The 27,420-nt window shown below is 42.8% G+C and overlaps 1 protein-coding gene across 6 annotated transcripts in view; it reads left to right on the top strand.

Moving 5' to 3' along the window:
* LOC126236699 (brachyurin-like) overlaps positions 1-24,669 on the top strand; it is a 484,625-nt gene extending 459,956 nt beyond the window's left edge. For all 6 annotated transcript variants that reach the window (XM_049946214.1, XM_049946213.1, XM_049946215.1 and 3 more), the window contains exons 5-7: positions 4,181-4,279; positions 19,950-20,086; positions 24,406-24,669. In XM_049946214.1, the coding sequence (XP_049802171.1) occupies positions 4,181-4,279; positions 19,950-20,086; positions 24,406-24,576 (407 nt within the window). In that variant the 3' untranslated portion in view covers positions 24,577-24,669. The remainder of the gene's footprint in view (positions 1-4,180; positions 4,280-19,949; positions 20,087-24,405) is intronic.
* The last annotated feature ends 2,751 nt before the right edge of the window (positions 24,670-27,420 follow it).

Below are 27,420 nucleotides of genomic sequence, written 5' to 3'. Positions count from 1 at the left end.
GATGTCATGAGACTGCCGAGGTCAAGTTTCTTACATTTTGTCGTTTCTAATGTAACGCTGGTTAGTATTAGGAGTGAAAGGGCTGGGGATGTATGCATGACTAGCGTCGTATTTCCGCGACTAAAAGTAGGAAAACAAGGTCCTCATGGACTGCAACAAATTCGCCCGGTAAAATAAGTATCGTATGGCATTTTTGGCTGTCGGAAAGGGTGTTGTTCTTCGGCGCACTTTGCCCCCTTCTCTTGCGGAAATGTGGGAGGTGTGTCGTGTATTTATAGAGTGTAGGTGAGTGTAATAGTGATGGTGTAAAACCACCCAATAATGTAAAAACTTTCCCAAACATTTCATTAACTGTCACTGGCGTCACTAACTTCCATACAGATCGCAACGTCCGTAATCTCAACTTATGTAATGCATCTAAGAGACTGGGGAGAAATTCCTGTGTGCTTCTATTTGCTTCGATTGCAAGTAAGTTCTTTTGATAGTGAAATCTCAAGGTCTGTATGATACGTTAATCTCACGATTGCAATACATTTGTGGTGTTCGTAGGGAAATTTGTATGCTTTATAGATTTTAATTTATTATTGCGGGGTTGCAGAAAAGTATCAAGAACATCTACGCATAATGCTTTTCTCGTAAACCGAATTTGAGAATCCAGTCGGTAAACATATCAGTCAGCACCCACGTTTATTTCGTGGCCGTATATTTTTAAAACATAATCCCTTTAAACTTGTCCCGATGACAAATAAGGATCGTTTATGAGATCCATCTGACATGTATGTTACCAATGACGTAAATCTTTCCTTAGAGGTTAGCCTCCCTGAAAACGATTTACCCCTAAGCGATACAGTTTTATTGGGTTTGCAGGCGCAAATTGACGTAGTTTCGTTGGCATTGAAAACATCTGCCGCTTCATATCTGTAGTCGTAGTCGATAAACCTTGGTTAGCATCACTCCAGAAATTTTCAACTCTATGCTGTTCGTTTTCATGAACTTTATAATCAGACTTTATATGCGGAAAATTCGATATCCATTTGTTTTTCGCCATTTCAACAGTTTTTCCACGCAAAAAGCTCCTGGTACAGGAGCATTCTTGCGACCTAGCTTATTTGAACCAACAAGCAACGCAGTCTACACTTCATACATGTCTCTGACTCGAAATTGTGCGCTCAACCGGGAAAAAACCATGTTCATGGTCGTCGAAAAATTAATCTGTAGTCAATATTACATATTTAAACTGCAGATTAATTTTTCGACGACTGTGAACGTAATTTATGTCCGAAGCCGTTGGAGTAAAACATAAATAAATCCAACATTTGTGTGTCATGCATTTTATTAAGTTTTTACAAGCTGATAACTGTCTTAACAAGACGTTTTCGAATTTCGTTCTTCATCAACTGCCTTAAGCAGCCCCATCTTTATTTTAAGAGTCAATTAATTTGGGTCTCATGATTGCAGGAAGACACTCTGTCAGCATATCATAAAAATTTAACTTTTCGAGTTAAGAGAATGTATGAAATTATTTCGTACTTCGTCGCCAACTCAGTATCAGTTTATGCTAACTAACCTGATTTTCTGGTTTAAGGATTTTCGCATCATTGTATCTGAACTCTTCAAATACAGTCACACTATTGCGAAATGCAGTTGATAGTATTTGCAGTCTTCCAAATAATTTTTCATAGTCACAACACTACCAGCGACGCCGTGTGCTTTTAATGGCGATGTGTCAAGTCTATACTGGTAAATTTTATAATTGTGAGACTGTTGCTGGATAATGCAAACTCTGACTGATGACAAAACAACGATTTCATAAACAAAAAGTGGCTCATGTCTGAAAGACAATCACAAAAGTAATTGGTGCTCGGTTGACTGCAAACAGATACATATTTCAAGATGACTAAAAGCGTGACATCTTAGAGAAAATAGCTACTAAGTGAGCAGCAAAGAGAAGAAAAGGCTATTTTGAATTTTTACAGCACTCAGGCAGTCACATCGGCGCTCACTTCTCGATTCGCGCTTTTCGGCGCTCATCTTTTGCCTGTACCGGAGCACATACGATTTACACATCCACGTCTCCCTTTCTCGAACGTTAACACAACTGGCAGGGTGCATAGTTGGATGAAACTTCAGCGTACTCCCATTTCCGTTTTTGTAAGTAGCAGCAGGACATATAGCTTTCGTGTATAATTTCCCAGTGTTTAAAACGTGAAGATTGTTAAGGACAGCGGTTATTGTGTTTTTACTGTGTAAAAATTCCAAAAGCACTTTTTGAAGAAAAATTCTGGCATCTTTGTTCCCGTCGTTCTGAATAACCAGTGAAATGCAACGTTTGACGTATAATCCTTTTATTTTTGATGGTCTGATAATGCATTGGCTTGAACAACATTTATAGTTTCTGAGAAATTGCATTAACTGACCGTTCTTTGTTCTTGGTAGACTATTTTGTCATATATTGACGACATAATGACTTGTACGCTGTTACGCTTAAGGCTGTTTGGAGCCATCAAGGGCATTCTGAGATAGGAAATCAGAGACACAAAGTGGAGAGCAAGCAAAAGTGGTAGCATTTAGGTTTCCGGAGATAAATAGTAACACTATGGCAAATTGCAACTGTTTCAGGGGAGAAGTTTCACTTCAGAGAACTAAGTGGTAACTTCATCCACGACCTAGACGCTGTCGTAAGGCGCCACTGTAGCAGATCGCCTCGAAAAGGCACTGAGGCGTGCGTGGCTGGTGTTCGCGCCGTCTCTTATTTTACATCTTGTTTTTTCCGTACTGCCACCTCATTATGTCAATTTTCAATTACTGGTGTCACCGAGGTGCTGTCTTGCTTGCCCGTGAGCGGCAGCAGCAGCGCTTATCGATATAGGCCCTGCTGTATTATCTTTGCTGGACTGCTATTGCTTCCCGGTCGTCGTGTGTTTTGAGTTAATTCGGACCTGGCAGTGTTTGAGTTGGCACGCGGCACAAGTTCAGTCGGGGCGCGGCAGCACTGAGGTGCGGACCGCCAAGACTCGACCGACATTTGCCAACACACATGATTGGAGTGGGGACGACTTTGGTTGGTCGTCGGTCGGTCGTATTATGAAGTATAAAGCAATTACGGAAAATATATTTTGTGCAACTAATTTTTTTTCTTAAAACAATTGTTATAATTTGTTATGTAGTTTGTCATTTCATTTGTCACATATTTTACCTAAGTTAAATAGTTTTACATCGCATTTTACTGAAAAATTCCTCTTTTTTTAGTGCTAAAGCACATATTACCAACTGTCATCTTTGAAAACAAACTTAGATACTCACTAGATACACCAAGCTTCACATATTTGACCGCGCAGTAATTTCACAACCACACGTGTTTAGCATGAACCTGGCGATAGAGTAACAGCCGAAAATCGATTTCAGTACAATCTTGTGGAATATTGCACCAATGTCATGGATTTCTCATTCATCATATACTGATAATTATTACCTACAGTTACAGAGATCATAATGTATATTTCAGTCGATTTTAATGGCTCGTTTTCAATATAATTGAACAGTACGATTAGTTTCGATTTCCCCACTTGAGAACTTCTTCCACGGCCATTTTTAGCATAATGTCTTGCTTATTGGAATGCTTTTCTATGCATAGATTTCTGAATTATTTGACTGAGCCAAGTCAATTATACAAAATATCTCTAAACATGAAGCTACTTTTTAGAGCAGAATATTCATGTTCTTTTTTAAGCAGTGAGATCTGTCACAAGGAATACCAAAACTTATGTCTGTTGGGGGCATCATTTGTCTATGTTGATAATATTCTGTGATTCACTGATATCTGAGTAAATGCCATGGTAAATTTTCGGCAAAAGCAGTTCTCTACAATCAGATAGGGACCGCACACGGTGGTTCGCACATAACTGTCTTAATTTTACCGCCAAGTACACTTGGTTTCTCAGAAACCGTAGGTCGAGTGCTCATATTTTCGAAGTCATCGTAATTATCCCGATCAACTATATTATAGAGACGTCCCTTCATTTACGTACTAAATGCGTCCATATGTATCTTGATGACTAGAATCGTAGTTAAGAGAGTATTTTCATTGCTTCTGTGGCTTCATTCTTCGAGAGAGTCCTACGTCTTGATTGTTTCAGGGATATAACGAGAAATATAAAAATATATGTTTCTATTTTTACAGATTACATCGGACTGGTGAACCTGCCTTCTCGCTCACAGGCGAGCAACAGCTTCGAGGGCCAGACCGCTACGGTCAGCGGCTGGGGCCTCAATACCGACAGTAAGTACACGCGTTCTACGTAGATGGTGACTACTTTTTAAACTTTTTATTGATTCCGTCCCATCCTGAAAGTTGGTGTAAGGGAATCGAATGTTGTTAGCGGTAATACGTTTGAAAATGTGTGTCTGCATTTATTGTATAGGTTGTCTCATGTCATACAATACGTCAAATTTTCCAAGTTCTGAGTAAATTTAATGTAAACTGAGTAATGTTCTCAATGCAACAAGTTTCATGGAAGTATCTTCTGGATCACTAAAATCAGTGGCGTATGAGATATGAAACGCGCCGTCAGGCTTCCAGGAAAGCAATGTACTCATACTGCGGCAGAAATTAAAAGCAGATAACGCTAAGAGCTACCACATGATCAACAAGGCATGGCAATTTCATAAGTTACTGACTCGATGCATTCAGAGAAGAATAGAAAAGAATATCCACCAGGTAGTGATAGAAAGTCACGAGCTATTCGAAATTTACATTTGAATATCTATCTTTAAAAAATCGTCATATGTGTCAGATCGAATAAGATATTCAGAATTATGTAGATAACCAAATGTAATACAGGAGAGACGCTTAATTATAACATCTATCGAAACCGAATAAAGCTAACTGAAGTTAAATAGTTTGTAAAAGAGTGCTACAGCTCATTAACAATGCAGCATAAATTTTTTGTGGATAAGGGAAATACGAACCACAATGCAAGTTCAAATTAAGAATATATAGGTGTCATTTATGAGGTTCGTGGATGAAAGTCTTGTCCTACGAGATATTTTACATACTGCGTATGTGCCCTGTTTGAGCATAGCTCTGGAAGGCCTGCAGTGCTTTATAAAGACTTGATACATATGAGTTAGTACAACGGGACAACTACCGTCTGAATATGAAGACACATGCATAGCACTGGATCGTCTGCAAAAAGTTCGAACTAGATTTGCTACATGTGATTTATCATTTAGAAGAATTTGCTGTGGGGTAAGACACCCCTAGGGCAGAGCCATAATAGTATCAAGTCCATAGTTTTCGGGATTTCCGAATGGTGACACTTCCAGTGACAGTTGACTCCTAGAGGTAGAGGTGGCACTAGGCAAAATTGACATGTAATGGTTAACTTCGAAACGCTTCGAGAAAATTCCAGAAAATGTGACGTATTGTTGCTGTAATCTTCAGTGGCAACACTGCTTTGATGCAGCTCTCCATGCTGCTCTATACTCTGCAAGAATCTTCTTCTCCGAGTAATTACTGCAACTTACATCCTTCTGAATCTGCTTACTCTATTCATCATTTGGTCTCCCTCTACGATTTTTATCCTCCACACTTCTCTGCAATACTAAACTGGGGCCGGCCGGAGTGTCCGAGCGGTTCTAGGTGCTTCAGTCTGGAACCGCGTGACCGCGACGGACGCAGGTTCGAATCCTGCCTCGGGCGTGGATGTGTGTGATGTCCTTAGGTTAGTTAGGTTTAAGTAGTTCTAAGTTCTAGGGGACTGATGACCACAGTAGTTAAGTCCCATAGTGCTCAGAGCCATTACTAAACTGGTGATCCCTTGATGTCTCAGAACCTGTACTCTCAACCGATCTCGTCTTTTGGTCAAGTTGTGTCAAAAATTTCTTGTCTCCCCAATTATATTCAGTACCTACTCATTAGTTACGTTATCTACCCATCCAATATCCAATAATTTTCTGTAGCGCCACATTTAGAAAACTTCTATTCTTTCTTTGTCTAAACTGCTTATCGTTCATGATTCACTTCCACACATGGCAACACTCAAGGCAAATACTTTCAGAAAAGGCTTCCTGATGTTTAAATCTATACTCGATGTTAATAAACTTCTCTTCTTCAGAAATCCTGTCCTTGGCATTTACAGTCTATATTTTGTATCCTCTCTACTTCCGCATTCCTCAGTTATTTTGCTTCCCAAATAGCAAAACTCATCTACTAGTCTAATTTCCTTAACATCACGTGATTTTATTCGACTACATTTCATTAACCTTGTTTTGCTTTTCTTGATGTACATTTCATATTCTCCTTTCAAGACAATGTCCACTCCGTTCAACTGGTCAAGTAATTTGCTGTCTCTGATAGAATTACAATATTACTGGCAATCTTTAAGGTTTGTATTTCATCTGCCGGGATATTAATTACTGCTCCAATTTTTCTTTTATTTCCTTTACTGCTTGCTCAGTATACAGATTGAATACCGTCGGGGATAGGCTAAAAAACTGTCTCACTCCCTTCTCAACCACTGCTACCCTTTCATGCCCCTCGACTCTTGTTACTGCCATCTGTTTTCTTTTGTAAATAGCCTTTCGCTCCCAATATTTTATCCCTGCTACCTTCAGAATTTCAAAGAGAGTATTACAGTCAGTGTTGTCAAAAGCTTTGTCTCAGTCTACAAATACTATAATCGTAGATACGTCTTTCCTTAATCTTTCTTGTAAGTCATGGGGTCAGTATTGCCTCGCGTGTTCCTACATTCTCCGGGATCCAAACTGATGTTTCCCAATGTCGGCTTCTACAAGTTTTTCCATTATTGTGTAAAGAATTTGTGTTAGTATTTTGCAGCCATGACATGAAACTGATAGGTCGGTTATTTTCACACCTGTCAGTAGCTGCTTGCTCTCAAATTATTACATTCTTCTTGAAGTCTGAGGGTATTTCATCTGTCTCATGCGTCTTTAACACTAGATGGAAGAGTTTTTTAATGGATGACTATCCCAAGGCTATCAGAAGTTCTGACGGAATATCGTCTACTCCCGGGGCCTTGTTTCGACTTAGGGCTTTCAGAGCTGTGTCAAGTTCTCGCAGTATCATATCTCCCATCTCATCTTCAACTACGTCCACTTCCATTTGTGTAACATTGCCTTCAAGTTTATCTCCCTTGTACAGACGTTCTATGTACCCCACCAATCTTCCAGCTTTCCCTTTTATGCTTAGCACTGGTTTCCCATCTAAGCTCTTGATATTCAATCAGCTGCTTCTTTTTATCTGTAATGGCCTCTTTATCTTTCCTGTAGACGGTATCTATTTTTCCCGTATTAAAATACGCTTCTAAATACTTACATTTGTCCTCTAGCCATTCCTGCTTAGCCATGTTGCACTTCCTGACAATCTGATATTTTAGTGCTTTGTATTCCCTTGCGCCTTCTTCATTTGCTGAATTTTTATATTTTTCTCTTCATCAGTTATATTCAATATCTCTTGTGTTATCCATGGATTTCACTAGGGATTGTTATTTTACGTATTTGATTCTCTGCTGCTATTTCATCTCTTAAAGTTATCCATTCGTCTTCTACTGTATTCCTTTCCCCCGATCTAGTCATCCGTCGCCTAATACTCCCTCTGAAACTCTCAGCAACCTTTGGTTATTTCAACTTATACAGGTCCCATCTCCTTAGTTTCCTACCTTTTTCCAATACCTTCAGTTTTAATCTACAGTTCGTAGCCAATAAATTGTGGTCAGAATGCACATCTGTCCGTGGGAATGTCCTACAGTTTAAAACCTGGTTCCTAAATCTCTGTCTTACCATTATATACTCTGTCTGAAGCCTTCTGTTGTCTACAGGTCTCTTCCACGTATACAGCCTTCTTGCATGATTATTAAACCAAGTGTTAGCGACGATTAAATTATGCTCTGTACAAAACTCTACCAAACGGCTTCCTCTTTCATTCCTTTCCCCCGGTCCATAATCAACTGATGTTTTTCCTGCTCTTCCTGCTTACGAATTCGAGTAACCCATCACTATTAAATTTTCGTCTGAATAACTTCTTTTATGTCGTCATACACTTCTTCAATTTCTCCATCTTCTGCTGAGCTAGTTGATATGTAAACAAGTTCTACAGTGGTGGGTGTGGACTTCGTGTCTATCTTGGATACCGGCCAGTGTGGTCGAGCGTTTCTAGGCCCTACAGTCTGGAACCGCGCGACCGCTACAGTCGCAGGTTCGAATCCTGCCTCGAGCATGGATGTGTGTGATGTCCTTAGGTTAGTTAGGTTTATGTAGTTGTAAGTTCTAGGGGACTGATGACCTCAGAAGTTAAGTCCCATAGCGCTCAGAGCCATTTGAACCATTGTATCTTGGATGCAATAGTGCGTCCACTATGCTGCTCATAATAGCTTACCCGAAGTCCTACTATCTTATTCACTGTGAAACCCACTCCTGCATTACCCTTATTTCACTTTTTTATTGCCGGCCGCGGTGGTCTAGCAGTTCTAGGCGCTCAGTCCGGAACCGCGTGACTGATACGGTCGCAGGTTCGAATCCTGCCTCGGGCATGGATGTGTGTGATGTCCTTAGGTTAGTTAGGTTTAAATAGTTCTAAGTTCTAGGGGACTGATGACCACAGATGTTAAGTCCCATAGTGCTCAGAGCCATTTGAACCATTGTTTTTTTGAACCATTTTGAACTTTTTTATTTATAACCCCGTGTTCAACGCACCAGACTTCTTGTGCCTCCTGTCACCGTACTTCACTCATTCCCGGTATATCTAACTTCAACCGATCCATTTTCCTTTTTAAATTATCTAACATACCTGTCCGATTCAGTGCTCTGACATTCCTTGCTCTGATCCTTCCTTCTATTTCTATTCCTTATCTAATGTATTCAGAGTGAGAATAGGGACAAAACCTAGTTAAACGAGAAAAGAGAATTCTATTAATGAATATTTAACTATAAAAGAAGAATGAAAGTGCAAAACACACAACATGGAATCCTAACAAATATACAATCATAAATCTTACTATACACCCTATCCAAGACTGGCACAACACCTAGCGGTCAAAACACGTCCCCTCTTAAGTTCGTTAAGAACACTGCAAAGGTTGATGTTGTAACCCTTTTGTAAGCTCTAACCACCACCTAAGCTGGAGGAGACAACGAAAAATTCAGAGACGAATTAGTGGCACTGCACTTATGTGAATTTACTCTTCCCTATATTTCTTCGATTAGCAAATATCACCCAAGTGATCAGAAAAGTGTCGATCTTCCGCGTCGAAGAACACTGGCGGCGCCGTGGAGACGCAGTGTGACGTCCAGAAAATAGATACGGCTACACTATAGACGTATTATTGAGTCGGAAAACTCCTATAATTGAAGATACTCAGTTATCGCAGACGTTTACGAGACTCTGCAGTCTGCTTGCCTACACTGGCCAGGAACACAAGTGTGTCTCTAGTGCACGAACGTAAATGAAAACTTCTCAATACGAACAGTGCCACAATAAAGTACCAAGCTGTTAACACATTAAGAACATCTCCCTAAAATTTGGGGACACAAGGTGGACAGAACACAAAACCATAGAACTCTAACCACATTCGTTTCATTGTCACTTAAAACGGAGTGCAGAACTGCTGGCAAATCTTCCGTCGCCCTCTGGCCCGAAGATAAAACACAGTCTAACAGAATGTGGCGTACAGTGATCTGTACACACACTGGAGGGTCGTCGCGCTGGAGCAAGCAGCCAGGCGCGAGAGGACTGTGGCCTACGCGAAGACTAACAAGGAGAAGCTCACCCCGTCTTCGTGGCTCGAACACCGCCGCGTAGTGCGCTTTACTAGGCGCAGCATATTACCTGTCACTTCCAGTTACTCCCATCGCGGCATGACTCTGTACCTCAACAGCGAGGCGATAGTGTGCAAGGGGACGGCACAGTGAAATAACTGAGGATCACGACATGCCTCCTTCGCTGCTACATCTGCGCTTTCGTTCCCCGCAATATTCATGTGCCTTGGTGCCAAGCAAACGACCTCCCTGCACAGCCATTGTACTTAAAGGAGGGTGTCTTGTATATTCTGTCCTACTTTCACTGCTGGGTACAGGCATTATAGAGAATGACGGTCGCTCAGAGAAACTAAATAGACAAGGAATTTTGCACTTGAAGCAGCATCTCATCTGCTCCAGTGCCCGCAAGAACGTACGAAATTCCCCGTCGAAGGCAGTTAAGTCCCGAGGCTGCCGGACCTAGAGGACTCGATCTACAGGGCAACCAACGGAGTCCTGTTTCGACGAATCCGCAAAGACAGCTGTAGAGTTGTGTTGCCCAGTTGCAATGTCATAAAAAATGTGGTTAAAAACATATGCAGGAGTGCAAACAGTCCTGTACGGCACTAAATCTAAAATTGTTCTGGGCCTCTGCAGTAACCATGGTGGCAATCGGATAAAACCCTGGATTTGTGGTTGTACATGCTCCATACGTAGTGACTGCAGCACAAGCCGCGCACGGATGCCAAATGGTCATTGCGCTCGTGGGCGATGGGAGAGAAGGTGTAATCAATAACCAAAAGGCACCAAAACATCATTACAATTACAAATGCAATCATGTTCTGTATATCTGGTTCCAAACATCCTGCACGTTTGACCCACATGTGCAGATTTATTGGAATTGCATGTTAATCGATACATACCAGACCGACTATATTTATCAGCGTCGGTATTATGTCCTCCAAGTCTCCTCTGTATTGTGTTGTTTTTTCGGTATCTTTAGCATATTGCCTACTCAGCTGCTGTAAGTCATTAAGTGCCTTTTGTTACATACTATCTTCTGACAGTATGTGAATAATGTCGCCTATCTCCTTCACTCCCTCCCCCTACACCATCTCTCTCCCTCTCTCTCCCCCTCTTTTGCTGTGTGTGTGTGTGTGTGTGTGTTTCTGTCTATTGTGTTACGTGTTCGCCGTTTTTGTATTTTCTTGTTTATTTTGTCTGCTGGCTTTGCATCGTACCGATTCTCCTGTGCAGTTCATTTTATCACGTTCAGTTCTTCTGAATAGTCACGTTTATTCATAGATGTACTGTTCAGTCTGTGTTATAAATACTTGAAACTGGCTACTTTGTAAGTTATGGAGTGATTGGACTGGTTTTGAAGGCTTGCGCTGCTGCTTATAGATATCATATAAATTTCGACCTCAGCCTTATTGTTTCTCTTGCGTATGGAGAGGTTGAAGACATTAGGCTTTTGATTTGTTTATGTTTCAATGGTGATTCGTATTTGTGGGTGGGTAGTGTTTATGTCATTGTAAAGTTCTTTCCTACGAAAGTGTGATTCATCTTTTAGGCAAATTATATCATATATACACGCTCACCCTGTAAAAATAAATTCTCTTCCCCATACTCAACACCATTCACTCTACTAGCTACTCATAACTCTCTCACTTCCACCTATCTCTCTCTCTCTCTCTCTCTCTCTCTCTCTCTCTCTATCTCTCCCTCTCCCCCTCTATCTCTCCCTCTCTTCCTCTATCTCTCCCTCTCTTCCTCTCCCTCTCCCCCCTCCACTATCTCTCCCTCTCCCCCTCCTCTATCTCTCCCTCTCCCCCTCCTCTATCACTCCCACCCCCCTCCTCTATCTCTCCCTCTCCCCCTCCTCTATCTCTAGCTCACCCCCCCTCCTCTATCTCTCCCTCTCCCCCCTCCATCTGTCCCTCTCCCCACCTTCTCTATCTCTCCCTCTCCCCCCTCCTCTATCTCTCTCTCCCCCCCTCCTCTATCTCTCTCTCTCTCCCCCCCCTCCTCTATCTCTCCCTCTCCCCCTCCTCTATCTCTCTCCCCCCCTCCTCCATCTCTCTCTCTCTCCCCCTTCTCTATCTCTCTCTATCTGTCTGTCTCTGTCTCACTCGCTCGATCTCTGTTTCGCACGCGCGTGCTCACATGTTTGCAGATGAAAGTTGTAGATTGTATAGTAGGTTTAAAGCTACCACCATACGCAATTAATAGCTTCGTGTGAGGTATGTAAACACATGTACATATTTGTGTTATTTCCAAATTTACTATAAAACCAAAATCTTTAGGCATACGGTAAATGAACAACTCCTAAAGTCTCAACTCTGTGATATACACACATCAAAAAAAGTTTTGCACCACCTCGGTTCCGAGAGTTCCGGAACCCGTACGGAAAATTGGAATAGAGCTCAACATAAACAATATTTCCGCCCTTGTTATTTCTCATGAAAACCACACAGTGCATGTTGTACCACCGTGCAGCGCGACCTCCAGATGTGGTGGTCCAGATTCCTGTACACACCAGCACCTACAATACCCAGTAGCACGACCACTTGCGTTGGTGCGTGCCTGTATTCGTTATGGCATACTATCGACATGTTCATCAGGGCACTGTTGGTCCAGATTGTCCCACTCCTCAACGGCGATTCGACGTAGATCCCTTAGAGCGGTTGGTGGGTCACGTCGTCCATAAAAAGCCATTTTCAATCTATACCTGGCACGTTCGATAGGTTTCATACCTGGAGAACATGCTGGCCACTCTACTCGAGCGATGTCGTTATCGCGAAGGAAGTTATTCACAGGATGTGCATGATGCGGGCGCCAATTATCGCCCATGAAGACGAATGCCTTGCCAGTATGCTGCCGATGTGGTTGCACTATCTGAGGATGGCATTCACGTAACGTACAAACCGTTACGGCACCTTCCATGGCCACCAGCGGCGTACGTCCACCCCACATAATGCCACCCCAAAACAGCAGCGAAATTCCACCTTGCATGCACTCGCTAGACAGTGTGTCTAAGGCATGCAGCCTGACCGCGTTGTCTCCGACGATTGTCTGGCTGAAGGCATTTGCGACAGTCATCGATGAAGAGAACGTGATGCCTATCCTGAGCGGTCCATTCGGCATGTTGCTGAGCCCATCTGTACCGCGCTGTATGGTGTCTTGGTTACAAAGATGGATCTCACCATGGACGTCGGAAGTGAAGCTGTGCATCATGCAGCCTATTGCGCAAAGTTTGAGCCTAACATTACGTCCTGTGCCTGCACAAAAAGCATTATTCAACTAAGTGGCGTTGCTGTCACGGTTTCTCAGAGCCATGATCCGTAGGTAGCGGTCATCCACTGCAGGGCGACCTGAGCGAGGCATGTCATCAACAGTTCCTGTCTCTCTGTATCTCCTCCATGTCCGAACAACATCGCTTTGGTTCGCTCCGAGACGCCTGGACACTTCGCTTGTTGAGACCCCTTCCTAGCACAAAACAACAATGCGGACGCGATCGGACCACGGTATTGACCGTCTAGGCATGGTTGAACTACAGACAACGCGAGACGTGTACCTCCATCCTGGTGGAATGACTGGAACATATCGGCTGTCGAACCTCCTCCGTCTAATAGGTGCTGCTGATGCATGGTTGTTTAAATCTTTGGGCGGGTTTAGAGACGTCTCTGAACAGTTAAAGGGACTGTGTCTGTGATACAATATCCACAGTTAACGTCTGTCTTCAGGAGTTCTAGGAACCGGGGTGATGCAAAACTTATTTTGACGTGTGTATGTCTCAACTATGTGCTGTATGTAAACTACTGAAAAACGATTGACACTTAACAATCGTTCCTTTTACAAATCCAAATACATTTGTACCAGAAGTTCAAATAATCCAACTGAGAGGTTAATATGAAACAACAGTTTTTCAAAAAGAAAATAAACAATAATCCACTGAAGATAGCACAAAAGTGCTGAAACATTTTTGGGTAAAAAAACTATAAAGCAGTGTCTTGAATAACGCGGAATTAATCTCCAGTTTTTCTTCCAGCACCCAAATAAGAACTGCAACATCCACAAGATCACTACACAGTCAACGTCTTTCAGTTTTCTTAATTCTTCACTGCCACATTAACATTGCCCTCTTGAACTTTGGGCTTTACGGAGGATTTTTGCTGTCTCCTTCAGCACTTCTTCGTATTCTGAGAGCTTATCTCTTGTTATGTCAATGTACAATGTTTTACTAGCTACTTTTATTCGGCAGACTGCCTTATCAGTGTCTTCAGTCCACCAAGCATGTTTACATCTCCTTTGTAACGCTGTTATTTCCTTTCCTGTAGGTACGTATTTTTTCAGGTATCATGCTAGATCCCTGTTTTCCTTTGGTGTAGCAGCTTTTCAAAATTAGCTATGCCTGAGTTTTCAGCGTCGTTTCTTATAACTTAATTCTCAGGCAGTGTTTTCTTATTTAATGATAGAAGTCTAACCTTACACGATTCAGGAAGTGATAAACTGGAAATTTGTGGTAAGTTCCTTTGGGACCAAACTAAGGTCATCGATCCCTAGGCATACACACTACTTAATCTAACTTAGAGTAACTTACGCTAAGGACAACACACACACTCATGCCCGAGGGAGAACTCGAACCTCCAATGGGGGGAGGCGCGCAAACACTGGCAAGGAGCTTTAGACCACCCGGCTACACCGCGCGGCAGAAAGTGATAGGTTAAAACTTCCACATTTCCTCACTTCTACATTCTCTATTTCCTCAACATCGCATTTAGATATTGCGACGCAGTCCAGTTGAAATTCACCTAAATATTTTTGTGGAGAGCGCCAAATTGTCTTTTTTTTGGGGGGATGTCTTTTGAAAACAGTGGACACAATTCGACTACATTCCATTATCCGCGTTTTGTTTATGTTGATATTCATATTATATCCTCCTTTCAAGACACTGTCCATTCCGTTCAACTGCTCTTCTAAGTCCCTTGCTGTCTGACAGAATTACATGCTATCGGCGAACCTCAAGGTTTTTATTTCTTCTCCCTGGATTTTAATCCCTAGTCCGAATTTTTCTCTTGTTTCCTTTACCTCTTGCTCAATATACAGATTGAATAACATCGAGGATAGACTACAAACCTGTCTCACTCCCTTCCCAATCACCGCTTTCGTTTCATGCCCCTCGATTTTTATAACTGCCAACTGGTTTCTGTACAAATTGTTAATAGCCTTTCGCTCCATGTATTTTACCACGGACACCTTCTGAATTTGAAAGAGAGTATTCCAGCCAACATTGTCAAAAGCTTTCTCTAAGTTTGCAAATGCTAAAAACGTAGGTTTACCTTTCCTCAATCTGTTTTCTAAGATAAGTCGTAGGGTCAGTATTGCCTCACGTCTACCAACATTTCTACGGAATCCAAACTGATATACCCCGAGGTCGGCTTCTACCAATTTTACGGTCGTCTGTAAAGAATTCCTGCTAGTATTTTGCAGTTGTGGCTTACTAAACTGATATTTCGGTAATTTTCACATCTGTCAACACATGCTTTCTTTGGTATTGGAGCCGGCCGCGGTGGTCTAGCGGTTCTAGGCGCTCAGTCCGGAACCACGCGACTGCTACGGTCGCAGGTTCGAATCCTGCCTCGGGCATGGATGTGTGTGATGTCCTTAGGTTAGTTAGGTTTAAGTAATTCTACGTTCTAGGGGACTGATGACCTCAGGTGTTAAGTCCCTAGAACCGCGAGACCACCGCGGCCGGCAATGTTGTCTACTCCCGGGGCCTTGTTTCGATTTAGGTCTTTCAGTGTTCTGTCAAACTCTTCACGCAGTATCATATCTCCTATTTCATCTTCATCCACATTCTCTTCCATTTCTATAATATTGTCCTCAAGAACATCGCCGTTGTATAGACCCTCTACATACTCCTTCCACCTCTCTGCTTTCCCTTGTTTGCTTACAACTGGTCTTCCACCTGAGCTCCTGATATTCATGCAAGTGGTTTTCTCCAAAGGTCTCTCTAATTTTTCTGTAGCAGTATCTATCTTACCCTAGTGATATGCGCCTCTACATCCTTACATTTGTCAACTAGCCATCCCTGCTTAGCCATTTTGCACTTCCTGTCGATGTCATTTTTGAGACGTTTGTATTCCTTTTTGCCTGCTTCATTTACTGCATTTTTATATTTTTCCTTTCATTAATTAAATTCATTATCTGTTACCCAAGGATTTCTATTAGCCCTCGTATTTTTACCACCTTGGTCCTCTGCTACCTTCACTATTTCATGTCTCAAAGCTACCCATTCTTCTTCTGCTGTATTTCTTGCCCCCACTCCTGTCAATCGTTCCCTTATGCTCTCCCTGAAGCTCTCTGCAACCTCTGGTTTTTTTAGTTTATCCAGGTCCCATAACCTTAAATTACCACCGTTTTGCAGTTTCTTCAGTTTTAATCTACAGTTCATAACCAGTAGATTGTGGTCAGAGTCCACATTTGCCCCTGGAAATGTCTTACAATTTTAATCTGGTTCCTGAATCTCTGTCTTACCATTATACAGGGTGAGTCACCTAACGTTACCGCTGGATATATTTCGTAAACCACATCAAATACTGACCGATTCCACAGACCGAACGTGAGGAGAGGGGCTAGTGTAATTGTTTAATACAAACCATACAAAAATGCACGGAAGTATGTTTTTTTAACACAAACCTACGTTTTTTTAAATGGGACCACGTTAGTTTTGTTAGCACATCTGAACATATAAACAAATACGTAATCAGTGCCGTTTGTTGCATTGTAAAATGTTAATTACATCCGGAGATATTGTAACCTAAAGTTGACGCTTGAAACCTCCGACGTTCAGTTGCATGTTGTAACAAACACGGGCCACGGTCGGCGAGCAGCATCTGCAGGGACATGTTTACGATGACGACCGTGTTTACGAGTGTGGCTGTAGTGCACTGTTGTGGTTTGGTCTAGCTGTCGCAGTGTTCGCATGTAGCGCTTGCTGCTGTTGTTATTCTGCATTCGTCTCCGCACGCAGACCAACTGTAGTGCACCGTGTTACCAGACCGTCTGTGATAGTGTAGTGTTGTAGGAACTGCGACCATGGTGTATTCGAACTCTGAAAAGGCGGAGATGATACTCATCTATGGCGAGTGTCGACGACATGCAGCTGAAGCCTGCAGGGTGTATGCAGAACGGTACCCGGACAGAGAGCATCCAACGTGCCGCACATTGCAAAACATCTACCGCCAACTGTATGCAACAGGTATGGTCGTAGCAAGCAAACGGGTCCGTAACAGGCCCGTCACAGGAGAAGCGGGTGCAGTTGGTGTGTTAGCTGCTGTTGCCATGAAACGACACATGAGTACACGGGACATTGCGAGGGCCGGTGGACTGAGTCAAAGTAATGTCATGCGCATACTGCATCAAATGGTTCAAATGGCTCTGAGCACTATGGGACTCAACTGCTGTGGTCATCAGTCCCCTAGAACTTAGAACTACTTAAACCTAACTAACCTAAGGACATCACACACATCCATGCCCGAGGCAGGATTCGAACCTGCGACCGTAGCAGTCGCACGGTTCCGGACTGCGCGCCTAGAACCGCGAGACCACCGCGGCCGGCCATACTGCATCGTCACCGCTTTCACCCGTATCATGTGTCGCTACATCAGCAATTACATGGTGATGACTTTAATCATCGAGTGCAATTCTGTCAATGGGCATTAACAGAGAATGCGTTGCAGTTCTACCTGCTTACCGATGAAGCGGGTTTCACAAACCACGGGGCAGTGAATCTATGGAACATGCATTACTGGTCCGTGGACAATCCTCGCTGGCTCAGACGGGTAGAGCGACAGCGACCGTGGACGGTAAATGTATGGTGCGGAATCATTGGCGACCACCTCATTGGTCCTCACTTCATTGCAGGGGCCCAAACAGATGCAACATACATCGCGTTTCTACAGAATGATCTGCCAACGTTGATCGAAAATGTCCCACTGGAAACGCGTCGACGTATGTGGTATCAGCATTATGGTGCACCTGCACATTCCGCTACTAACACTAGGCTGACCCTTGACAGGATGTTCGATGGGCGTTTCATAGGACGTGGAGGACGCATAAATTGCCCAGCCCGTTCTCCTGATCTTACAGCTCTGGACTTCTTTCTGTGGGGTACGTTAAAGGAGAACGTGTACCGTGATGTGCCTACAACCCCAGAGAATATGAAACAACGTATTGTGGCAGCCTGCGGCGACATTACACCAGATGTACTGCGACATTCATTACGCCAGAGAATGCAATTGTGTCGGGACACAGTCTATTCCACTCCCTAATTGAAAACGGAAACCACGTGTGTACGTGTACCTCACCCCTCATGGTAATGTACACGTGCGGCAGTGAAAAAGTCCAATAAAAAGGTGTTAGCATGTGAACGTATTGTGCTGTTCCAGTCTCTTCTGTGCCTAAGGTCCATCACCGTTTCCTTTGGATCCCTACGTAATTCGGTGCTCTCCGATACACACGATCGAACAGCGGAGGAGTGGTACTCAAGCGTCAACTTTAGGTAACAATATCTCCGGAAGTAATTAACATTTTACAATGCAACAAACGGCACTGATTACGTATTTGTTTATATGTTCAGATGTGCTAACAAAACTAACGGGGTTCCATTTAAAAAAACGTAGGTTTGTGTTAAAAGACATACTTCCGTGCATTTTTTTATGGTTTGTGTTAACCAATTACACTAGCCCCTCTCCTCACGTTCGGTCTGTGGAATCGATTCGTCAGTATTTGATGTGGTTTACGAAATATATCCAGCGGTAATGTTAAGTGACTCACCCTGTATAATCTATCTGAGACCTTCCAGCATATGCAGGCTTCTTCCATGTATACAACCTTCTTTATGATTCTTGAACCAAGTGTTAGCTATGATTAAGTTACGCTCTGTGCAAAATTCTACCAGGCGGCTTTCTTTTTCATTCCTTAATCCCATTCCATATTCACCTACTACGTTTCCTTCTCTCCCATTTCCTACTATCTAGTTCCAGTCACCCATGACTATTAAATTTTCGTCTCCCTTCACTATCTGAATAAGTTCCTTTATTTCATCATACATTTCATCAATCTCTTCGTCATTTGCGGAACTAGGTGGCGTATAAACTTGTACAACTGTGGTAGGCGTGGGCTTCGTATCTATCTTGGCCACAATAGTGCGTTCTCTGTGCTGTCAGTAGTAGCTTACCCGCATTCCTATTTTCCTATTCATTATTAAACATACTCCTGCATTTCCCCTATTTCATTTTCTGTTTATAACCCTGTATTCACCTGACCAGAAGTCTTGTTCCTCCTGCCACCGATCTTCACTAATTCCCACTATATCTAACTTTAACCTATCCATTTCCCTTTTTTAATTTTCTAACCTACCTGCCCGATTAAGGGATCTGACATTCCACGCTCCGATCCGTAGAACGCCAGTTTCTTTTTCCTGATAACAACGTTCTCCCGAGTAGTCCCCGCCCGGAGATCCGTATAGGAGACTATTTTAACTCCGAAATATTTTACCTAAGAGGACGCCATCATTATTTAACCACACAGTAAAGCTGCATGCCCTCGGGAAAAATTACGGCTGTACTTTCTCCTTGCTTTCAGCCGTTCGCAGTACCAGTACAGCAAGGCCGTTTTGGTTAGTGTTACAAGGCCAGATCAGTCAAAAATCCAGACTGTTGCCCGTGCAACTACTGAAAAGGTTGCTGCCCCTCTTCAGGAACCACACGTTTGTATGGCCTCTCAACGAATAACCCTCCGTTGTAGTTGCACCTACGGTACAGCTAACTGTATCACTGAGGCACGCAAGCCACCCTACCAACGGGAAGGTCAATGATTCATGTTTTTTTTTTCATATAGTTTAATAATTGTCACCCTGTACGTGCCTCAATAAAAGCACATATTATGTGGCACTTGCTACCCTAATAAAAGTTTACAATGAAGTTATGTATGTGAAGAGAAACACGTAATACAAAATACATAGAATATGTTTAATGTTCGGCCTACTAGTTCCATTACACATTATCTGTGTAATTCCGTAACGTAACATGATAAAGAACATTCATGGAAACTGAACATCAGCACATCTAGTGCAGCTGTCTCTCATGGAAGCATTTAGGTGTACAGGAGGCCGTGTTGTTTGTTTCCAGACGGTGTCATCCCAGACACGCTGCAGTACACGACACTGAACGTCATGTCCAACACGCAGTGCAGCCAACACTTCGGCGGTCCCATCTACGACTTCACACTCTGCGCCGTCGGTTCCAGCGGACAGAGCATCTGCGGCGTAAGTACCTACCGTCATTTTCACTGCAACAGATATTGAAATGGTTCAAATGGCTCTGAGCACTATGCGACTTAACTTCTGAGGTCATCAGTCGCCTAGAACTTAGAACTAATTAAACCTAACTAACCTAAGGACATCACACACATCCATGCCCGAGGCAGGATTCGAACCTGCGACCGTAGCGGTCACTCGGTTCCAGACTGTAGCGCCTAGAACCGCACGGCCACTCCGGCCGGCACAGATATTGATTCCACACGGTAACTGAAGTGACTGAGTAGTGTGACCACCAGGAGTACCATGTCCAGTCGGGACAGCGCGTCGATTCTGGGACACAAATCAAAAGAACTAGTGAACACCATCACTCAGCGTAATATCGTATTACACTTAACTTTGGTACAAAGTGTCCTTGTTGAAATCCATATAAAAGTCTTTAGCAAAGCAGGGACAAGTTATCACGTTAATAGTTGACTACATAGAAACATACGTACTGAAAGTCTTGATGCCAGTTTGATGCACTACTTTCGTAGAGCAAGTTACGACTGTACTGTAACTATCCTCGACTGCTGCTAACCCAAGCTATTCGAAAACTGGGTAACAACTATGCCAGAACTGGACTACAACTCAGCAGCAACTGGCTAGAGCTACCATGAGAGCTACGGTCGGGCAGTCTCTTACCAAGGTGATCTTTGGCGCCGGTCGCGCCTAAGCTCAGGGTGCGTGGCACTCGTGCGTCCGGTGACTGGGCGGTGAAGGTTGCGTCGCTGTCGCAGTCGGGCAACAGCGCGATCTCTGGTGCCAATCCTTGAACACAGCGTGATTGCCCCTTGAGTAGTGTCAGCTGGCTGTGATACCATAGTAACAAGGCTCATTGACGGTTGCCACTTCTTGTACAAACCTATCATTTGCTGTTCTTCAGGGTTTCGATAACATTCTTGCTGTCTTCCACTTATTTTTACGGGTACCCTGTAGTAATTTTAATTTCCATAGCACGCCACTAAAGTTGGAAAAAATTTGAGAAAATTGTTAGATGTCGGGATTGCAGAGTATCCAAAATGAATGCTGATACTTTTCTATTGGCATCAGTGGCCGCCATACGGTAATAGTGCCAGTGTTCCTTTAAACCTCGTTTAACTCTGGTGAAGTTGCAAGCTGTGCAGCTCATTAGATATCACCGGTCAGCTCGTTGCAGCACAGCTCGATATTAGTATGATAACATGCCCTGCCATCATTAAGTGACGCTGAGGTGTCTAGCATGCCCACACTGCTGTCGCTTTTTTTCGATGAACCTTTGAGGTCACTGGTTTTAATTGTCGATTTGGAAACACACGAGACACCCGCATTAGGAAAAGCTCAACTGCGTCTCGCCAGTTGACACTTATCCATCATCGTGAATTCTTAGTATTTCTCAGTTTTTTCTCCTACATCGCCATCGTCATCACCATTATCATCATTATCATTATCGTCATCATCAAAGCTCAATACCAGTTTATCGAGGGCTGTTAATGAGCCACTTCCTTCTGTCCTTATAAAAAATGGTTCAAATGTCTCTGAGCACTATGGGACTCAACATCTTAGGTCATAAGTCCCCTAGAACATAGAACTACTTAAACCTAACTAACCTAAGGACATCACGCACACCCATGCCCGAGGCAGGATTCGAACCTGCGACCGTAGCAGTCCCGCGGTTCCGGACTGTAGCGCCAGGACCGCTAGACCACCGCGGCCGGCTTCTGTCCTTATAAAACCTGTCACGGGGAGCATTATCCTCTGCCCTTCCTCTGACACCTGTCATGCTTGATCGTGGCCAACCAATGAGTTCTGCTTCTTCCTACAGGATGTTCCCCTTCCACTTGTCTGCCCGAATTTATTCCAGCTATTCGTGCAGGCTCCACTCTCATTACATCCTGTACAACCGTAGTCTGGATGTGCTGATACGGTCTAAAAGGGATATCTCGACCTTGGCTTTCTTCTACTCATTTCTTGTCCATCTTGGTCTTCAGGTTGGTATATTTCAGGAGTTTCATTTGTGATGCCAGGAACCTCGATGCCTCTCTTTGTGAGGGCGCATGCTTCAATGCCAAAATTTTTATTGTTGGTAAAACTCAGCACCGTTTTGAACTTTGTTCGTAGTCTTCCATCCATCGAATTATCCATGGAGATTATGCTATAGAGGTGCGAAAGCCAGTCCACAAACTGTAGAACTGTAGCTGATGATGTCCTAGTCTCACAATTGCGTGATGCTCGTCTATATTGAATGCCGTCGCCTCTGCCTTGGTCTCGCTGATATGAAGGTATTCTAGGAGCTGATTTCCACACGTTGAATCTGTTCTGAACTCCTTCCTCTCATTTGCCTCAGATCATGATATCATCTGCAAATCCAATTGCACTAATTTCAATAAAACATTTCTGGTACCGCGGGACTGCTACGGTCGCAGGTTCGAATCCTGCCTCGGGCATGGGTGTGTGTGATGTCCTTAGGTTAGTTAGGTTTAAGTAGTTCTAAGTTCTAGCGGACTTATGACCTAAGATGTTGTGTCCCATAGTGCTCAGAGCCATTTGAGCCATTTCTGGTTGTTTTTTATTCCATCGCCCATAAAAGTGATGAACAGTAGTGGAGACAGTGCACTGCGTATCTGTACTATATTCATGGTCTGAAATCATGAAGATCGTTCCTCTCCACCGAATGATTCACAATACCGAATTAGTAAAGATCCTCGAAATACTTCACAACATTCATCGTTCATGAAAAGCTGATGCTGCAACCTCGGTGTCCAAAGATATGAAAAAACATTTCCGAATCTGATATACTTTTGTTCGCACGATGCCGAGCTGATGTTACTCCCGGTAGGAGTTTACCCTGCGTTATGGGCTACACTGTGTGTGAAGCTAAACGTACTGCAGATCTTCCATAATGTGAACGAACCGCGAAAATAAGTTCATCTAAGGTTAACGATAGGGAAAGTTCTCTACAGGGTATTTCTGTGATGAGGATGCATACTGTTAGCCGTGGTAAAGAAAGAGAAATGTATCAATTTCAGGTATTGGACTTTGGTACAGAAACAAGTAACGAAAAAGGCGTAAGTGTAAATGCCAACTTTCATTTTACCAATCATGGTCTGCTGACGATGATAAAAATTTGGGCTCTCCCAGATTCTGTACTCACGTCATTTTGTTGCACAAAGAAGGGAATATTCTTAAATATCCTCTTCTGTGTTTTGTCAGTAGAGAAGCAATGACAGACGAATGTTCTTGAAGTAATTAATGTGTCACTGCTGCTCAGTTTGCTGCTGTATGTGCAGTACGATGCGCCAGAGCCATACGCCGGACACGATGGTCTTCCCTCCCGGTAGTGCCACGTGGCCGTCCCAAGTCCGATCTTCTCGCGACTCTACATTCTCGTGATCACCGCTGGCAGTAATCATGCTCAGTGGCTACATTCTTACCAAGTCTTTCTGCAGTATCGCAGAATCAACATTCAGCTTATCGCAGCCCTATTATACGACCCTGTTCAATTTAAGTGAGGTGATGATATTGGCGTCTTTATCGCCTTAAAGGCATCCCTGACTGCAATCAACTCACATTCAGTCTGAAAGGTAACTAAGTCTCACGACCTTTACAGCGTGTAATTAAAGCAAACTCGAATTGCATGCTCACAGTGACGCTACTAGCGGCACTCTTATGCGAATAGCTCGAAATTTGAGTAGACTTCATTTTTCAGATGTAGAAACACGACTACCAGTTTTCGTGTATGTCGCAGGACACCTTCGAGTTGCAGTATTTTTTCGTCAGTGTATATTATAGCATCGTGTACTTCATAGAGTAGAAGAACAGTTAGCAGACGATGAATGTCTCAGCATGACAATGCACCTTACAATAGAGGTGCAAAAGTGAGGCAATAGATTGTGGACAATAACATTCCTGAAATGGATTAGCCTGCACAGAGCCCGACATGAACACAATGGAACACTTTTTGGTCGACTTCCATTACTTCAAACTGCAGTGTCCTACGGAACAACCTCCTCTAGTTTCGGGCTAGCATTTCTCCACCACCGTTCATACACCTGATTGAAAGTGTCCCTGCACAGTTTCAAGCCGAGGTAAAGGCGCATGGCGGACACGCACGGGTACTTTTCAACCGATAGCGAATATCCGCCACAATGGCAGCTGCATTCCAGGGAAACCATTTCAAGAACTTATGGATTACTTTAGAATGTATGTGTTTAACTTCAGCGCTACATCTTGAGTGACACTTTACTGTGTTGGGGAAATCCTGATTGGGGCTCCCACCAGCCAGAGATTATACTGTGGTCACGTTTCAGGGCGACAGCGGCGGCGCGCTGGTGGTCGGCTCACAGGGAAGCTACACGCAGATCGGGATCGTCAGCTGGGCTTCGGGCAATGGCTGTGCGAGCGGAGACCCTTCCGGCTTCACCAGGGTCACCTACGTCCTCGACTGGATCTCAAGTACCGCCGGCATCGCCATTCCGTAAAGGCAGCACATTCGTCACCAGCTATTTCCAAATTCCTCGAGAGAAGAAACTGTGAACAATACAGAGCCCCAAATAAATAATTCAGTATATGAAGTGTCTTATTTGTTAATTTATTGATCGTTAATTAACCAGAGTATGAATGCGTCAATTACACACACAGTTCATCTGGAAACTTCTTTATGAGTTCCATAATTTCAGTTCCATATACGAAATATAAGGATTACAGCACTTAAGAAGGCAGCCATGTTGTGTTGAGGTCGCAAATTATGCCAAAAAAAGTCCTTACGCTATTCGTCATTACCAATCACACACAGCTAATCTTGGAAGTAGGCAGAAGCAACTCGGTTGTAATACTTCCCTGCTAGTTTCGTAAATAACGTACGTACTGTGTAACTGTTTTGTTTGTTGTTGTTGTATATGTAAACTCTTTCCCTCTTCTTCAACTTTCGTGTGTGTCTTTGTTTTAAGGTAAACCTGAACAATGTTTATGTAAACGCTTTTTGATAAAGAGTCGTCAAATCCGTCTGAAACTGTATAACTGCATTGCAAATAACTTTTACCAGAATTGATTAGAAAACTTAGGACTGTGAGCTAAATAAGCTATCCTATAAAATTCTATACTGTGCAGTGAGAGTGCTTCAGTGTGTGACGTCCAGTGCTTGTCTTAGTCAACACACGAAACAAACAGAATAAATATTCTATGTAAAATTAAAAATCAAAATTTGAAAGCATAAATATCCAAAATGCTTTTATTAAATTGGCTGACCACATTTAGTGAACATATGCCACTGCTTATACGCCCTTTCCATTCTTTCTGACGCAGGACACTTGATACACGTCTTGCTCTTTTCCATTCTGTCAGTTTCTATATCTCTAACATGTCGTCATCAAATAATTCTCCTGTATTCAAGATTTGGTAGGCGCTTGCACCAAAATTCGATTTTTGCTTTTAGTCCAAGTATTCCTCCTCTAAAAATATTGTCTTGAGGCGTTGTTGTTGCTCTAATGGACTTTTAACATACTCACTTGAGATTGTCTTTGTGACGAAAGACTGTGTTTGCTGTGAATAATTATCTGTGGTACGGGGCACAACTGGCTCTGCTTCCAGTGGAGCATTTTCTTCACTAATATCACACACTGTTTCTTGGGGACGACCAGGTACCACAAAATGAAATCAGCATCAGATCTTAGAAAATAGCTCCATGCTATAGCTAAAAATTAATGAATTCACACATAAAATAAAAAGCTGTGAAACAAAAATTCTGAGAAATCAATTAAAATGAAAATAAGCATTAATTACAATCATGTGGACTATAACACTTACCTAATTATTACAAGTGATGCGAAACGTGCGGTCTGACAGGTAACCTATTCCGCACTCAGTTCTAAGTAATACACTTTATCGTTACACTGACAAACTTAAGCTGATTGCTGAATGTTGCTTTACATGCAGCAAACATTTAAGCGATGACACTGAAAAAGAGAGAGGGTGGTTTTTTACAGTGTTGCCACACTCAACGTTCAAATGAGTTATGGGTCTGAGAGGTCTTTATTTAGGGTTAAAGGTTAAACTTGTTCTAGCATTATGTAATGCTATAAATGTGATTGCACGAATGGTTTCCAAATCCCTAGTAGATTCTACACTGACGCTGAGTTCGGTCCTCTTCTCACTATAATCTATCGCAGATTTATCAAACAAAAAAGCGCGCCCAGTAGCACGAATAATGCACATGTGATTCCCGTTTACAAGAAGGGTAGTAGAAGTGATCCACTAAATTATCACCCAGTGTCCTTCATATCCGTATGTTGTAGAATCTTAGAATATGTTCTGAGCTCAAACATAATGAGGTATCTTGAACAGAATGACCTCCTCCATGCCAACGGGCAGCGTGGATTCCGAAAACATCGATCATGTGAAATCCAAACATTTTCTCACTTCACACAATGAAAGCTTTGGATCAGGCAGTCCGGTAAATGCAGTATTTCTTGACTTCCGAAAACAAGTTGACTCAGTAGCGCATTTATGTTTATTGTCAAAAATACGATAATACGGTGGATCAAGCAAAATTTGTGGCTGACTTGAGGATTTTTGGTAGGGATGACGCAGGAGATTACCTTCAGTGGAGAGTCATCGTGAGATGCAGAAGTAACTTCACGCGTGGCCCAGCGAAGTGTGTTTGGTTCCTTGATGTTCATGTTGTATAATAATGACCTTGCGCACAATATTAATAGTAACGTCAGAGTTTTTGCAGATGATGCAGCTATCTGTAATGAAGTACTATACCACAGAGTCTGCATAGATATTCAATCGCATATTCATAAGATTTAAAAGTTGTGCAAAGATTCGCAACTTGCTGTAACGTTCTGAAATGAGGAGCTGCAGACTTCAAAAAACGAGAAAAACTTCAAGGAGTCACCGTTGGAATCAGTCAACTCGTGCACATACCTGGTTGTAACACTTTGTAGGGATGCGAAATGGAGCGATCACGTAGGCTAAGTCGTGGATAAAGTAGGTGGTAGACTTCGTTTTATTGATAGAATACTCAGGAAAAGCAATCAGTCTACAAACATAATTGCTTAAAGATCACTCGTCCGACCCATTCAAGTATACTGCGCAGGTGAGTCACACCCATACCAAATAGGACTAACAGGGCATGTCGAACGTGTACAGAGGAGGGCAGCACGAATGGTTACAGGTTTGTCTGGCGCGTGGGAGCGTGTCACAGAAATGCTGAAGATAATGGACAAGTAGACTCTTTAAGACAAACGTAAACTTTCCCTAGAATGCCTGATTACAAATTTTCAGGTACCATTTTTGAATGATGACTAAGAAAAGATTACAAC

Source organism: Schistocerca nitens, chromosome 2 (genome assembly GCF_023898315.1).
Source record: "Schistocerca nitens isolate TAMUIC-IGC-003100 chromosome 2, iqSchNite1.1, whole genome shotgun sequence".
Taxonomy (NCBI): domain Eukaryota; kingdom Metazoa; phylum Arthropoda; class Insecta; order Orthoptera; family Acrididae; genus Schistocerca; species Schistocerca nitens.
Note: the sequence above shows the minus strand (reverse complement) of the source record. Positions and strands in the feature narration are given on the sequence as shown.